This window comes from Brassica oleracea, chromosome C9 (genome assembly GCF_000695525.1).
Source record: "Brassica oleracea var. oleracea cultivar TO1000 chromosome C9, BOL, whole genome shotgun sequence".
Lineage (NCBI taxonomy): Eukaryota > Viridiplantae > Streptophyta > Magnoliopsida > Brassicales > Brassicaceae > Brassica > Brassica oleracea.
The window spans coordinates 49,032,186-49,050,126 of NC_027756.1; the positions used below are offsets into that span (position 1 = coordinate 49,032,186).

Consider the following 17,941-nt stretch of genomic DNA (forward strand, 5'->3'; position numbering starts at 1 on the left):
TTAAATTTTATTGCTTTTATTTCAACCAGACTTGCAAAGTGAACGAAAGCTTTCTTCGACAAAGTGATGATTTAAGATTATCTGCAATCGTTTGCGCCAAAAGAATAAGGAGAGGATTAATTGTCATAATCACGAAGAAAAAGTACACCATGAAGCTTGTGCCTGCTATTAAAGTCTCTCTAAAATCGTAAAAGGCACATCTCCCTAGATAGTTCCTAGAGAAATTTGGATACATAACCATAATAAGGCACCACAAAATTAAGTTTGTAGAGGCTATGGTTTCTTACACCAAAAAAAAACTTATTCGAATCTTTTATATATCTTTAAAATATAGATTATTTTTGTATATATTTTGAATTGAATATGTACATTTCTAATTCTTTTTGTTGTATATGTTTTGAATTTTGAATTGAATATGTACATTTATAATAAGATTATGTTTTATTCTATTTATGAAAACTAGAATGATATTATTATCAATCTTTTTTTCTTCCATCTCTTTTTCTCTCTCCCATATGTCCTTCTTTCTCTCCATCCTTAGTTTTACTCTCTCTAATATATAATGTTCAAATAATATATTGTTGTAATTGTAATCTATTTTACGAAACATACGATAGAATCGTAAGTACTCTCTCTCTCTCTCTCGTTTTTTTCTTTATCATCCCATCCTTTTTCATACTTTTATTTCTATTTGTCATCCTCGTTTTTTTTCCTATATTTTTACATATACACCGTACTATTTTATATATACCATACGTTTCCCCATTTTCATCTCTCCTTATTCTTCTTTTTAATTCCCTATATATGTTTACCTACTATACTCCCTTTGTTTTCAATTGTAGGTAGTTTTAGTAAAAAAAAAATTATTTCACAATATAAGTAGTTTACATATTTTGATGCACCTTTTTAATTTATTGGATATTGTGTGACCATTGAAATAATGTTAGATTTTTTATAAATGGTTGAATTTATTGATTAAATGATATAGATATTTTAAAATAACAACTTTCTTAATATTAGTGTTTTTAGGTAAAACTACTTATATCGTAAAACAGAAGGAGTAATATTTAGTCAAAAAATATAGAATAGTAAATTTTTGTTCTTTGGAATATATCAGTCAAATATGTTCTTTCACATAATATAATATACACTAAACATTAGTCACACGAATAAATAGGTACTTTCATATTGTCTACTACTTAAGCTGCATTGAACTCTATAAATAAATAATATTATAAAAATGATATTATAATTTGTTATAACATCATGGTTAAAACGATATTCTATATCGCCGTTGTAAATAGAATGGCATATAACTGTAGTGTGTAATATACGCACGCTCACTCACCGCAAAAGTTTGTAATGTCTATTTACGTGGCAAAGTGACACATTTTTCGAGGCATGGCTATATGGTTAATCTTTTCTCTGCTATGGTTATACACCAAATCCACCCTAGTTCCTATGTACTTGGTTTCAGCTTCTGGTTTTTACTTTTAAGTGTTTTTTTTTAATTAATTTTTTCAAAGTAAAACCATCTTTTTGTTACTTGCTTTCTTAAATTTAAATAAAGACTGAAATGTTTTACAAGCCTTTGGAAACTAACCAGAAAACTTAATTAAGAAAATCCCTTTGTAAAGTTAAGGGAATAATCGATGATGAAGTTATAGACGGTGGAGGAAAGTCGAAGGCGATGAAGGTAGTCAATCCAAACGAATCCATCTCTGCATCATTTGTGAGGATCGAGTCGGATTAGTTTCTCTGAAGCTTTGAATCTTGTTCCTCAGTTGATGATCCATCAGCTTGAAGATCTGATCCGAAGAACTGAAGGTATTTGCATGCAAGAGCCAATACATAGTTGCTTGCCAAGCGAGGAGGGTCAAATTTCTTTCCGAATTTGGTGGAGGGAGAGTTGTCATCTGTGCAAAAGTGTCAGTCCATGCTCGTTGATGTATTAGTCGAAGTCTTCTAATCACCATCTTCCATAGATCATAACTGTACATACAATAGAAATAGAGGTGATCCCTTGATTCTCGTGTGGGGTTGCAGAGAATGCAGCAATCGTCTGTTTGGATCCCCAACCTGATCAGTCTATCACGCGTTGGAATTCTTTCTTGAATCACTAACCATGAATGGAAACTATGACCTAGAATTGCTCTGGAGAACCAAACAGCATAAGCCCATATGACATCTGGTTGGGGTTCACGAAGGTAATCGTAAAAATCTCTCGTTTTGAATATGCTTGATGTCTGACCATTTATCTCTCATTCATAATAATCTTGATTACTTTCGAACTGAATGGTTGTTAAGTAGGCATAGAGCTGCAGTTGAGGCTCAGATCGAGCTGGAGGAAGGCCTCCAAGTTCCATTAGAATACAAAGAAGAGACTGTGGCAAGTTGATGATACCCAATCTAGAGCTGGACCCAGAGAGATAAGTCCAGAACCTTGCTAATTCCCCATTCTGAAGCCGAAGCTTAATCAAGGGGAAAACAAGATGCTTGAGTTTTAGAAGCTTGTTGACTAGACGGGAGAAAGATTTTCGTGGAGGCGTGGTCGAATAATTATGCAGAGCGCCTTTGAGTATCACCTTCTTAAATCATTGGACCCAAGCTGAGCCAGGTCGAAAAAAACAATAACAATATTAGACAAAGATTGCATGCCTTATTCCATGATAGTAGGTCTTTAATTCCAAGCCCTACTTACCTTTTAGTATACCAATGTTTCCCAGGAGACTCTAGCTGAGTTATGACCTTCAATATTACCCTTCCACTTGAGTATGCTACATAGAGAGTTGATTTGAGAGATGCAAGATTTCGACAATATGAAAGCCGAACACCCAAACGTTATGATTCCATAGATCACATTAATCATGAGTAGTCTTCCCGAGAAAGAGAGAGACTTTACTGACCAAGAGGAGAACCGAAATTTTATTTGGTGTAATAGTGGCTCATAGTTAGTAAGATACATCATCCTGGAGTTGAGTGGAACACCTAAGTATCGGAACGGGAGTGTTCCTAGTGACATACATGTTGAAGCTTGTATCAAGTCTGTTTCGTCGGTTGAAAGTCCTTATGCAAAGAATCAAACTACTATACAAACATGTATATTCAATGACTGAGCATTTTATATTTGAAAACCAAAACCTTAACGTAGAGATCGTGGTGAATCAAACTACTATACAAATAACATTTTCATTGATTTTTTCTTCGGATTAATTAAATTTTACTATATGTCTCTACCAAAAAAAAACTTAATATATACGCCATTTTAATATAAATTTTTTTATGACATTCCAATTTACAACTAGAATAAAAAAATTAGTGAAAAATATGAAATCAGTCTCGTGATTGGATGATTTTGTGTAATACTATCTTTGTTTAGATAAATGTTGTTAATGATTTTCGTTACATCATAGTTTTTCTTATAAGAACTTCAGCAGAAATGCTAACATATGTTTAAATCATTGCAACATTCTGAAAAGGAGAAAATATATGAAATGTTGTGAATGAGAGATGCTAATTCAAGTCTTGAAAGTTTAGACAAAGAGTATCTAATATATAAAGATATGTCAAACTCTAATTAGTACGACCCTTTTGGGAAAGAAAACAAAAGTAAAACCATGTGAATTTAAAGCCCAAAGTGGACAATATCGTACTAGTCAAACAATATAGAGTTGGACATGAATTTAATAAATCTCAACATTGGTATCAGAACCAAGTTGATGAAATACGCAAAAAGATCAAAATACCCTTCGAGTAAGAATGAGACCCTTCGAAATAGAAAGGGAGGTTGGGCAGAGATAAAGATCGATGTTGAAGCCGCGACAAGGTAGGTTCTAAGTAATTTCGCTAAATGAGAAGACATAAGATGAGTGTGGTCCTTGATTTAAAGGTGAGAATGAGAGATATCAATTCAAGTCCCACATTGAAAGTTTAGACAAAGAATGTCTAATATATAAAGAAATGTCTAACTTGAATTAGTACGAATCTTTTTGGAAAAGAAACAAAAAAATAAAATCATGTGGGTTTAAGGTTCAAAGTAGACAATATTACTAGTCAAACAATATAGAGTTAGACATGGATTTAATAAATCCCACGCGTGGTTACGCTCGAGACGGGAAAGATCGCTGGCTTTGCAGATGGTTCCATCGTGCTCGGCATGGACGAGATCAAAGTTTCTCTCCACTTCGTTACTTGTGTGCTAAGTGATTTCTTAGCTCTCACTGTATGTTTCAAACCTATTTTGATTATGAAGCTATTGTGGTTGTTTGTATATGTTGGCATCCTTTGAAGTAATCTATGATCCTGGTACCTTACTACCTTTATGCCGTACGTATTTGTTGAATTCACTGATGAATCTATCTTCTGCCATGAGATGAGAAGTTTGTTATATATATATATATTATCAGGTTTACTGTCAAGAGAAGCAATACGCTTAAGGTTTGATTCCAAATACGTATATGCGAAGAAAAGTGCTCCAAAAGAGCGGGAATTTTTATGTGGCCGCCTCAACGGTAAGCCAATCGGACCATTGTTTAAGGGTTCAGGTATGAATCCTTAGGAGATTGATCTATGTGGAAGTATCTTCTCGGGAATCTTCATTTGTTAAAATATTGTCACGTTGCAGATAATGGCAAGTGTTCTATCATCAGATGGGAAACAGGATCCAGATATTCTTACACCTGATGCATCATCGCCTGCGCTCATGCTATCGGATGTTTCATGGGGAGGACCTATTGGAGTCATCCGATTAGGTAGGATAGGTGGCCAGATTGTTGTGAGTCCAACTATGGATGAGCTAAAACAAAATCTGTGTAATTGGTATATTCCCTGAATTCATAGATTGTGTGGCCTTTTTCTCATTTCTTGTAATTTGGGTATGTGGTCGAAACCTTGTATAGCTCTTAGTTCAAGTAATCTTAATTTGATATAGTCTTGCACAAGGGACAAACTATGATGATTGACGTTCAAGCCCGTGAAATCACAGATAAAATCTTGCTGCTGCTCTGAAGCTAGCTCACCCAGACGTATGTTTGACAACTTTGTTGGATCTCCAAGTACTGTTTAATAGTATATGTTTGACAGCTTTGTTGGATCTCCTGGCACACACAACACAAAACCTAAGTATTTGAACGCAGAAAGAATCAAACCCTAAAACAGATTATAAAACCCAATATGTTTGGCAAAAAAGAAAAGGACTTACCTATTATGATCTAGTTTTGTAAATATAAAAACCATAATTTAAATTAGTGTTTGAAATTGGACTTTGTATTGTATTTTTTCTTATATGTATTTAAAACATTTTTCAAAATGGTTAAATTGGAAATTATTTTAGTAAAAATCAAAATTTGAATATATGTATATTTTTGAATCAATTTTTGATATATCAATTTAAATTAATATTTTGATTTGAAATATGTGTATAAAGTTTAAATTTTGTTTTATGATTATTTTAGATAAAAGATGTTTTTAGCTAATTAGATTGAGTCATTTTTGTATATTTTAAAACTGACCCAAATATATAACATTATGGACTTCTAATTTTTCTTAATAACATAAACCTATTACTTTTTCTTCTTTATTATATTGTTATCCATGTTTTCAAACAATATTATATCTATTTTTTTACTGATATCCATGTTTTCAATCACTTCTTAAAGATATTTCTATTTTAATAAGATAGACTAGAGATTGACTTGCACGTCCGTGTGGGTGTTAATTTTTAGTTTTTTTATAAATTGATATTATTTTTTCATGATTAATATTATATATTTTATATGTGTCATAATAATTAAATGTATAAGTATATTTGAATATTTTTAGGTTTTTATATATCAGAATCGAACTCGAATCAAATAGGGTAATATGGTTACTATTGGTTATTTGGTTATTTTTAAGTTATGTTTAGTTTGATTTCAAACTATCTGAACTGAATAGATTAATATTGTAACTTTAGTACAAATATCCAACCGACTTCAAATACATTAGTTTTATTATATTTGTAGGTTTCTATATATCAAAATTGAATTCATCTTGACTTGGGAAGATCCGATTTGAAACCTACATGAAAATTTATAATATCTGAGTGAAGCCTAATTTTAAAACTCAAAAAACTTGATACCCAAAATAAATAACTCGTAGCTGAACAAGTATCTGAATGTCTGTGTCTAACTAATTATGTAAAAAAAAAAAAATTCTTAACCATTTTGAATTTTTGTCACAAATAGAATAATTTCATTCAAATATATCGATTTATTATAATTAATATGTAAAATAATTGCTGTCAAAATATTATAATAAATATAGTTAATGAAGCAGTTAAAAAGTGAGAAAATGAATGTAAGAGATAAATTAAAAATTGAAAACAAATAAATTTTGTATTGTTCTTCAATAATAAAAGATATCAATTTATTTAGTATATTTAGTAAAGTAATGGATTAAGTGGTTAGAATTGATTAAAAATAGAATGAAAATCTTTTAAAAATAGGTAAGTATTATTTTGTACTACCATTCGTTCAACACAATTCTCATTTATATTGTTATTCGTTTTTCTAAACAATTCACATTTATGATGTTATTCATGTATTCAAACAACTCTTATTTGAATCTCAATTTTCATAATATAGATACTTCTTTTAGAAATATACGTTCATACAACATTAGTAGAAGATAAATCTACATCACATTTTTAAAATTAAATTCAAAATCAAACAAAACGATTAATATAATATTATAAGAATTAAAAGTTGAGAAAAAAATTAAAATTCAATTCGCGAGTAGCGCAAAGAAAAGAAACCAGTAATGTTAAAACTGATTGTTTCCGACTACGAAGAAAATAAAAAGATATTTGATCATGTAGTACCATATCGAAATCCGTTTTCAAATCATGGTAAAATGCGCATGAGTGATTTACGAGAGCATATTTATATGGAGAATGGGCCGATCTACGATTCTAAATTAAGCTGATTAGAACTTTTCGCTTTTGAGTCCAATGTATTGGCCCATCATTATAGAACCTTTACGCGATCCACTTACCGCGAAAGTTTAAATCATAGGATAAACCTGGACTCTTCTTAATACTGCATGCATATCGTCCCATATTTGATGGAAGTTGTTAATAGAAACTACATAATTAGTATGTTCTGAAAATTGTAGCATTTAGGTTAAAATTGATTCTGGAAACTTCGTATATGATGAAAAACAGAACTAATAGCAGGCCGCCAAACCTAAGGATCCAAAATGTATGTGTTTTTGTTATATATTTTTTATAAAGCATATTTAATATATTTGTTTATTTAAAAATTTTAGTACTTGTAAAATTTGTAAGTATTACTATTTTAAAATTTTAATTATTTTTATCCGCAAATATAATAAAATTAGTCAATTTATGTTTTATTTCAACTTTATACAAATAGATATTACGTTTATGTGTTATAAAACATTGAAAGTTTTAAGAATATTGATGATATGGGGTGAAAAAAAACTAGACTCAACATTGTATTGGTATATTCCCCTAACTCACAAATTCTGGCCTCTTTCTCATTTGCTGTAATTTGGTTTGATGTCAAACCTCGTGTAGTAGCTTAGCTCAAGTGATCTTGATTTGATATACGCTTGCACAAGGGATAAGACTATGATGATTGACGTTCAAGCCCGTGAAATTACAGAGAAAGATCTAGCAGCTGCTCTGATACTAGCTCATCCAGAGGTATGTTTGACAACTTTGTTGGATCTTCTAGTATATTGTAATAGTATATATAGTATTATTTGTGTGTATATATGTGGTCTTTACAGGCTGTCAAGTACATCGATCCCCAAACTAGATTGGCTACGAAACAAAAGGAGTACAAACTGTCTATGCTTTCAGAGAAAACTTTAAACAAGGTGACTCACTTGGTTGTACAAATTGTCCATGCTCTCTCTACCATCACACTTGTAGCCCCGGGATATGGGCAAGTTGTCTTCCACTCACGTTGTTCATTCTCCTTCTCGCTTCCGTGATCGCGATGTTTAGCTAGCTAGGCGTTTGATCTTGGGGCAAGACAAGAATCAATGGTTATATTTTCTTCTGCTTTACAGTTTAAATTAGAGATTATTATTTAAGTAGCTGAGTGGTGTATGGAAAGAGAGTTATTGTTTTGCGTAAATTTGATGATTTGGCCATTTAACACCGTTTGACAAATTAAACACATGTCCAGGAACCAACTTTTTACTAATTAGGATTTTTTTTTTTTTTGTATATATATTTGATGATTTTGCAAGTTCCGTAACGTGACCAGTCTAGTGATAATTTTTTGGACTCAATTTCTTTGTGTGTCATTAACCCAAGAAGGTTTGGTTTGTCACATTAAGTGCAAATATACTTTGTTCAATAACACCATATGTTTGTTGGTAGTATCATGGTTTCTAGAACTATAATTTTATTTATTTATTAGAGAGAACGGTTGTTGATAGAAAAACAGGAGCCTAATATTTATTAAGTAAAATGCAGACAGAATAATAACTGACCCCTATCTTACCAAGGTCTAAATTCATACAGCACAAACACACCCCCTCAAAAGCATTACTGGCGTTCAATCTGAATGGTGACGTGACTGATGTTGTATTCGGTCTTGATGTAGTCAATCACCTTGTCCAGAACCATATCTCCATCCGCCTCTGGTCTGACCTTCACATGACACACCAGTGTAATTTTATCAGGAGTGATGGACCAAATGTGCATCTCATGGACGTCCACTACTTCTTCCATCTCGCATACTCCCTTTTCAAGCTTGTCCGCGTCTATCTCTTGTGGGGTTGACTCCATTAAAACATCTAGAATGTTCCTAGACATGCCTAACGTTGTCCCCAACACAATCACTGAAAAGAGAAGGGTGCATATGAGATCAATGATCTTCCACTCAGGTTTGTACCAAATCACTGCCCCTCCTAGCATCACCCCCACGCTCTGGATTAAATCTCCCAAAACATGAAGATAAGCTCCTTCCAAGTTTAGATTCCGCTTCTTCTCACTCCTAGTGCCATTTTCCTCGAGCAAGGCTTCAGATAGTTGTGGGTGGTGGTGGTGATCGTGTTGATTTTCATGGTCGTGGCCATGACCGTGACTGTGACCACCGTGGCTGTGACCATCGTGGCTGTGCCCTAACAGAAAAGCCATTGCAAGGTTCACCATGAGACCAAATGCAGAGATACCAAACATGAGAGAGCCCTGAACTTCGCCACCGCCGTTGTGAAGTCTTGCGATAGCTTCGTATACTAAGAATCCAGCAAGAAGCCAAATCATCTGGACCGATACAAGGGCACCAAGGACCTCGATTCTGAAGAATCCATAAGACTTGCGTGGGGTTGCCTCCCATCCTGAAGCCCAAAGTGAGAACAAGGAAATTCCAAAAGCTGTTACATCCAAGAAAAGATGAGCAGCATCAGTGAGAATAGCTAGGCTGTTGGCCTTAATGCCTCCGATCACTTCAACGACGATAAAGAGACTACATAGCGCAACCGCCACCAACAGTTTTTTCATCGCTGCTTTACGGTCCCCAGCCTCCCTTGATAATGAATTGGCATCAAAGAACAAGCAAGGTGTTTCTCCACATGTCTTCTTGGCTGCCTTCACCAAGCTTGCCTCGACTGATGAAATCTGAACCACGTGGTCGTGATGGCTTTCCTCATAGTCAAGTTGCCTTTGAACTTCCATCTAAACAGAGGAAGGAAAAAAAAAGTATAAACGCAACGAAACGTATATGTAGTTTAGCAGAATTAGACAAACTATTGACTCTGAAATAAAATACGCATCCAACCTACCTTTGAGAGAGAGAGCGAGATATATGTGCAAAAAAAATCAGCAAGAAGAAAAACTACACTGATGAAGAGAGAACTAGGAACTTCCACAATGCTACTCGTCTCTCCTTCCATGATTATATATACAAAATCCTAGAATATTTGACTAGAGAAAAAGAAAGGAAACTAACTCGTGATTAACTTTTTTGGATTTGAACTATTTACTTTTACCCAATTTCTTTCCAAAAGAAAAAAAGTTACGTCTCGGGTAATTTAATAGCATGTAAAAAAGTTAATTTGTTTTAAGTGAAAAGCAAGAAGAAATCAATTAATAGTGTGGGATGTCTTATTTTTATTACGATTATTATTATTATTATTTTTTGTAGATTGTTAGTTATGCTATTACAAACTATGATAAATATTACAAGACAATTCTATAGAATGTACTTGCGACATGCCGAAGATCTCCTATATGTTTTTCTCCATAAATCTGCATAATTCGCTTTTGCTGGGATTCGAAACTCAGACTTCCTGTTGTAGAAGCACTAATGAACCATTAGTCAAACTACTAATGAATCCTTAGTCAAACTACTGGACTAAGGGGACTTCCACATTTTATTACGATTAGTTATAAAGTATAAAAGTTTACGAGTAAAAAAATCCTATCCAAACATGAGTATAAATATTGAGGGGACTATCTCATTATGACTACTTGGTACTCGAAGCAAATGTACAAGTATCCTAAGTAAACAACCTAAACTCAGTATGATGTCTTTTTTTATGCTTCATCTCATTAACACTGTGCAGACACCACAAGATATTTTTTTATTAAAAGTGTGCACCAAATCATGATTTCAGGTCTTTGGATAATATTCGAACATATAGGTATCTCAATTTTCTGTTTAATTTTGGATCAGTTTCAACAGAATTTTGGTTTGTTCGGATCGTATAACTAAATATTTATAGGGTCCGATTGGTAATGGCTGTAGATTTAAAATTTTTGCTGTAAAAAAAAAATCTGTAAATTTTTTTCTGTGGTTTTAAATTTTATTGCTGTAGAAATTTATAGAAAGCACTAAACAATTGTTTTGAATATTTGGCTCTACAGAGCACTTGCACAGCTGTAAGTTCTTTCAAAAGCTGTGATTTCAAAAAAAAATTTAAAGCTTGATTGCTCTGAATTTGATGTTGTAGAAATAAATAGGGCTGTGGATAGCACCTACAGCAACTACTAATAAATAACCGATAAATTTCGAATGTGCGCCGGATTCAAATCGGTTTTGATACCTAGGACCAAAAAGATGTGAAGTACATAAACTATATGTATCTGAATAAAAACACACTTGAAAATCCAAAACTAATCAGAAAGTAATTACGAATATATATATATATTCAAAAATCAAAATTTGTATCTTAAACATGAAACTAATTTGAAAAGCCGTACTTGAAACTTAAAATGTGCAAAAGAATACCCAACATATTTTTTTGTGCAGGTTCATACCATGAACTGAATTTGTATAATTTTTGGATTGGTTTTCGTTAGGGCTTCGGGTCTGGGCAAAATGTATCTCTGAATTAGAGCATATATATGTGTATATATCAGAGCATGATTATCCCTAGAAACCCATAAGGTTTCTTAAATACATTTTAATGACTATTTAACTAATAAATTTTAGTTAAGGACCTTAGTTAAGAATCACCTAATTTTTGAGCTACAATGGTAGTTTCTTAATTTGAGTTTCTTAAAAAAAATGAACTTTTCTTAATCGTAACAGCAACAACAATAGAACCGAACCAAACCAAACAAAGCCAATCATATCCAGCGAGAGAGATTGTTACCTCCCATGGCCCGCAATGACCTTTTTGTGCAAGCGCAACATGGCAAACACCTTTGTAGTCCGGATTAGCCTACAGATGAGAAATGAAACTTTATTCACATGCAAGCAAGATAGGGATTCACAGTTTTCACTCCATGGAAATTTTCAAAACTACCATACTTTGAAATCTCTGCGGTCTGTGATATCATAGAAATATTTGATGTTCTGTTCCCTGCAGTACTCCCTCATAATGTCCACGTTGCGGTTTGCACGCTTATCAGTTGTAAATATTCAAAATGAATAATGTGGGACGTATTTTTTTTATTATGATTAGTATAAAAGTTAACATGTGATATCACAGAGTAAAAAAACAGTCCAAACAAGAGTATACATATTGTGGGACTATCATTTTTTGGACTACTCGGGATCACTCAAATCAGAAGTACAAGTATCCAAAGTTTTGTATTATAGAAGTATGCGTTAGCGTTACAAAGTGAAAAGTAAAATAACCTAAACTTGCTATGATGTTTTTTATGTTTCATCTCATTAACTCTTGTCCACACACCACAAGATATTTTTTAGTTAAAATATAAAGTGTGCACCAAATCATGATTTCGAGTTTTGGATAATGTTCGGAACAATATTCGTGTGTCTCTTTGGATGAGAGGTAATGGACTGGATAATGTTCGGAACAATATTCGTGTGTCTCTTTGGATGAGAGGTAATGGACTGGATAATGTTCGGAACAATATTCGTGTGTCTCTTTGGATGAGAGGTAATGGACTGGATAATGTTCGGAACAATATTCGTGTGTCTCTTTGGATGAGAGGTACTGGGGTGAATAAGGTCTGGGCGTTCAGGTTTTCGGGTCGGGTTCGGATCGGTTCTTTCGGGATCCGGATCCGGATCTCTCTGGTAGTAAACATTTAGATCCAGTGGATATTTGTAAATTTTCGGTTCGGAATAGTTATTCTAGGGTCCGGGTCGGTCCGGATCTATAACTAAAATATCTATAAAATACTCATAACTTTTGGGTCTATAACGGATTCAGATATTTAGGATCTGAAAGGGACATAACACTCTCAAACTCTATCACATTTAGTTGATATTTGTCATATATATATCTAAAATTTTAAAAAATAAGTTAAATTAACCTATTAATAATTAAAATAAAACATTTTTAAACTCTAAATTTTACATTTCAAATTTTCATATTACTTAAAAATGTTACAAAATAATACAAATATTGTTAACAAAGATATTTCAACTAAATCACAAAATAGTATATAGAAAAGAGAACACAAAAAAACATAATTTTGGATATACATGTTTTTAAGTCGGGTACAAATCGGTTCTTCTCGGGACTGGTCTATTCGGATCAGTTCTTTTCGAGTATGGATCTATTCGAGTCGATTTCTTTCGGTTCTGGTTCATCTGGTGAAAAATTGGACCAAAAAGGTACTTGTAAATATTTTATTCGGCTTCGGATATGGTATTTTTGAATCGATTTCGGTTACAGTTTTCGGGTCCAGGTTAAACTGCCCAAGCCTAGGCTGAACTAGAATGCTTAAGCTGATTAGAGCATCATTATCCTAGATACTCAACTAGGGTCTCTTATCTATTTTATATTACTTTTAAGCAATAAATATGTGTTAAGAGACTCTTTTAAAAGACACCAACATTTTTATGCTCCAATGCTAATCTCTTAGTTAAGGTTTCTTAAAACAAAAAAATTATTGAACATTGTTTTCTTAAAAATGTTGAAGTGTTATGATTTTGCTAAGTGAAGTGAAGTGTTATGAGTTTGCTATTAAGCCAAAAGAATGAGAGAATCAAGATAACAAAGCAGTGGGAAATTCGTTGGGTATGTTAAGACATGATGCTTACGTTGAGTGTTATCATTTGTACGAGTTCGGAGAATGTTATCATCATCATCAGGTTCATGAGCCACAAGATAAGTTGACTGAAGAGTTGCCTAACTCAAAGAAGAGAAAGATTTGTCAACTACTGATAGACCAAGAAACTATAAAAAAGAGATATATTTTCGAAGGCAAAACACAGCTACACATGCCTAGAAACTTGATCATTCATGTGCACGATTAAAAGGCATTCATCAAAGACCAATGAACAAAAGAAACGCACCGTATCATTTTCCACCACATTGTCAGCCTCATCAAACTCTTCCATATCTGGAATATCATCATCCTCTTCCCCAGCTCCAAAATACGTTGGCATTGATCGTATACCGCTTTTCTTGTTTATATCCAAGGCACCATGGACGGCAAGTTCTCATCTTCGTTGCCTTTATCTGTAGCAAATATCAAGACAAAAGATTAAATGTGAGAAATATGGATTAGGCAAAACACTAAATTAATCTTCACCTTTCGGTTTCCCGTGTGTAGCCAGCCAACCATCATCATCTTCATCATCAACCAACACTTCTCCTCCAGCAGCTTCATATTCCTCTGCCACGTAAGAGAATGTGCATACATAAACAACAAATCAAACATAAAAGAAGCTCAGATTCAGCCAAGCTTAAACATCAAGAGCTTTATCACTAACTTAGAGATACCCATTAAGAGAATGTGCATACATAAACGACAAGTCATAACTTTGGTTGATCTCATCACAATCTCACAAACTTGTATATAAAAACACTAAAAGTCAATAGCTTTATCACTAACTTAGAGATACCCATTCACCTGTATTCCTCTGCGATCAAGTTTACAGCTAACCCATATCGTATAATTGCAAAATTCACAACCCTCAAAAACTAAAAATCGAAACTTTGAATTCACATTCATCAATAAAAACTCAGACTTTATAGCTAACCATGAACAGGTAGGGCACTTGGAGGCGAGATCATCGCCGGCGAGCACGAACTCGCTGACGCTGAGGACTCCCTTCTCCTTGAACGCCGAGGTCGTACGACAACCACCGAGAGAGACGTTGACCGATAATCATCGAAGAGAGATCAAGGACGAGATTTTGGAATCGAAACCGGCTGAAAGAGAGATAGAGATGAGAGAGAGAAGGAGATTTCCCTATATCAGACGCGTGTCTACAAGATATGTCTCTTCTTATGCTTAATTAAGAGACGTTTTTAAGGTAATTCCCATTTTTCATTTATTTTTTATCCTAGTCGGCAGCTAAGAGACGTTTAAAAGACACCGATAATGGTGCTCTTATGACTTTAGCGTTTGAGTCTAATGTATTGGCTCACTATTAAAGACATTTGGCAATACGTGGAAACCAATCTACTTCTACGCGAGCTACGTAGCGTCTTAAAGTCACTTGAGACGTGTGCCTCTCCTACAGCGAGTAGTCTTCACCCTCTTGACGCGAAAGTTGGAATCCCATTGGACTAAATTTTGGATTTTTCCTAATCATGCATGCATATCGTCCCATACTGATGAATATTGTTTTCTTTCTGAACTTAAACTGATGGATATTGTTAATAGAAGTTACATAGTCTGTTCCAAAAACTGTAGCATTTAGGTTAAACTGATTCTGGAAAACTTCGTATTTGATCAAATAAAAGAACAATAAGTAACAGGACAACAAACCTAAGGATCCAAAGAGAGTATAAGTATATTGTGGGACTAGTATTATTATTAAGAGAAATTGTACCCTATAACCAAAAAATTCAAACTGAGCAAGTAAATTGTAATTTTCGGACTTGTATAGACTATAGATATTGATTTTCCCGTGCACATGCACGGATATAAATATTTCTAAAGTAAATATACTATAATAATCGATTGCTATTTACTTTTAATTTTAAATTAATTTATAATTTGTATGCATCATTTATAATAATAATATTATATTATTTTAATTATACATATGATTTTATATATGTTATATCCAACCGGTTTTGTTGTTTTTACAATCGATTTAGTTATCATTTGGATAAATTGGATTGCATCTCTGAATTCAACTGTAATATTTTTTATTCTAACTAATAAAATTTTGATTAATTTCTTATTTGCATTTAGGTGGTTGTTGTCTTAGAAATGTAAATATACTTTATGAAGATTGTGTATAATTTAAGATATATTGGGCTTATAATGATAATATTCTAAAGTCTCATGTATATATATAAATTTTACTAAAAACTAAATTATAACAGTTGGTTAATATTTTATTTTGATTTTAAATTTGTTTTGAGTTGTCCTATGATTTATATTTATAAAATGAATTACTATTCTTATAAAATTATATATTCTTATTGTAGTTAAATCTATGATTTTAGATATAAGTTGGATTAGTCGAGACACTCATGTTGTGAGTATATTGAGTTACATATATTCTTTTAAATTCAAAATGAAGTATAATTATTTTTATTATAATTAAGTCAAATCAAATCGATTTTGTTTATCGTTGAAATTTCCATGTATTTTCATAATATTTATCAAATTATATGTTGATGTTTTTTAAAAAAAATATTAGAAAAATAAATCAATGATCAATAGGAAGTTACATGTATAAGTAGTTGATACATTTTTGGAAGTTCATGAACATATATCAATATTTACAATAATTAAAATATTTTATGAATTGTAAATAATTTTATGTCTTTGATTTATTGAATGGAAACTGAAATTTAATTAAATAATCTTAAAAATGAGAATTCAGATTTGCTTTGGTATTTTGATTATGGTTCTATTAAGTTCCACAAATACATAAACATAAAATTTAAAATCAAATTTAATATTAAGAAAGCAAATAACTTTAATAATGATAAAATATAATATATCTACCTCATTAAACTATTGTGTAACTATTTGATCAAACGATGGTTATTTTTAAAATTTATTTTAGCTTTTTCTAATAACTCTTAAAAATAAGCAGTAAACAAAATTGTGATTGTATTTAAAAATAATATTATATAAGTAAAATATAATTTATCAATATTTTTTGTTGTAATTGAAAGATATTATAGTCAACTAAATATATAAAAAATAAAAAAAAAATCAATAATACTAATTATAAACTATTTTTAGTAAATTAAACATATATCAGTTTATGTTACTTTATTATTTTATGTAATCATAGAAGAAAATAGATAGATATATAAAAATATTTCTATTATTTTGAATTTTTTTGTATTGTTTAAAATTATATTTTAAAATAAATAATATTTCTTTTTCTAGTAACATTATATACAAATTTATAATTTTCATCTAAGAAAGTATAGATATAAAGAAAGTATTTTATTACTTCAAAATTATATTTTATGTTATTTAAAAATATTTTTTAAATGTAATATTACTATTTTGTGAACTTTTCCTTTTTTATGAAATCATATTATATATACATATATTTTTGTTTTTCAATTCATTTTTTTTAACTTTATAAAAAAATTCCTTTTTATTATATTTTTTTGGAAAATTTTAAAAAGGAAACGAAATAAAAAATTAATAATAGTATTTTGCATGTAATATTTTTAATTCATTAAGGGGTATCAGTGTAATTAATCATCGTCAGAGAACTGACTTCTCGAATAATATTATAGAGATATCCCGGAACAATAGCATTGTTCCGAAAATGATAGCATTTAAATATTTGGATTTGTATAGGTAATTGTAATTTTTTGGTTTGGTTTTGACTCAATAACAATCAGATTTGGAGTGATTCAGTAAATTTTGATTATATATTGGATCAGAATTGTTTCAAAGATTTAAAACCCGAAAAGGACATGAAAATATATTCGAATAGAAAATACTTGAAACTGAAAATACTTACAAATATTAGAATATCAAAATATATTTCAGATAGAATCCAAATCTGAACAGAGACCCGTTGGTCGAGTACAAAAATACTTGAGAGATTCTGTAGTATGCGTGGCGTCACTTGAACATATAGTTTCGGGTTGGTTCCGGATAAAATGTGTGAATTAGTTGTAAAGATAATGGGCCGACGTATAATACTTGTGCTGTTATAACTTTTCGCTTTTGAGTCCAATGTAATGGTCCATTATCAAATCGATAATTAGCAATACAAGGAACTGAGGAAGCCAATCAACTTCTGCGCTAGCCACGTAGCGTCTGAAACTCACACGGACACGTGTGGCTCTCTCATACAGCGAGTAGAATTCACCGTCTTTGGACTCTAAATTTTTGGAGTTTTCCTAATCATACATGCATATCGTCCCATATTGATGAACGTTTTTTTTTTTTGAACAAAATATTGATGAACGTTGTTATCGCAGAAGCTACACATGTAGTTACTGTAGCATTTATTTAGGTTCAACTGATTCTGGAAAACTTGGTATGTAATGAAATAAGAAAAGAAGAATTAATGAAAGGAAGTATATATGTCAATTTATAAGCACATGTTTAAAATAT

At 31.9% G+C, this 17,941-nt stretch overlaps 1 protein-coding gene across 4 annotated transcripts; it reads right to left on the bottom strand.

The window, feature by feature from the left end:
* Positions 1-8,408: 8,408 nt before the first annotated feature.
* On the bottom strand, positions 8,409-14,672 carry LOC106313323 (metal tolerance protein A2-like). Of its 4 annotated transcripts, none has more exons than XM_013751109.1 (7): positions 14,424-14,672; positions 13,973-14,056; positions 13,734-13,899; positions 13,479-13,554; positions 11,772-11,864; positions 11,614-11,682; positions 8,409-9,691 (listed from the first exon to the last, which is right to left on the bottom strand). In XM_013751109.1, exons 3-7 carry the CDS (start codon positions 13,793-13,795, stop codon positions 8,561-8,563), a joined length of 1,431 nt encoding a protein of 476 aa, XP_013606563.1. In that variant the 5' UTR covers positions 13,796-13,899; positions 13,973-14,056; positions 14,424-14,672; the 3' UTR covers positions 8,409-8,560. The 4 variants fall into 4 exon arrangements, with proteins under 4 accessions (XP_013606563.1, XP_013606562.1, XP_013606564.1 ...); XM_013751108.1 differs by having other exon boundaries at positions 13,479-13,566; positions 14,424-14,671; XM_013751110.1 differs by lacking the exons at positions 11,614-11,682; positions 11,772-11,864 and having other exon boundaries at positions 13,479-13,566.
* Positions 14,673-17,941: the final 3,269 nt, after the last annotated feature.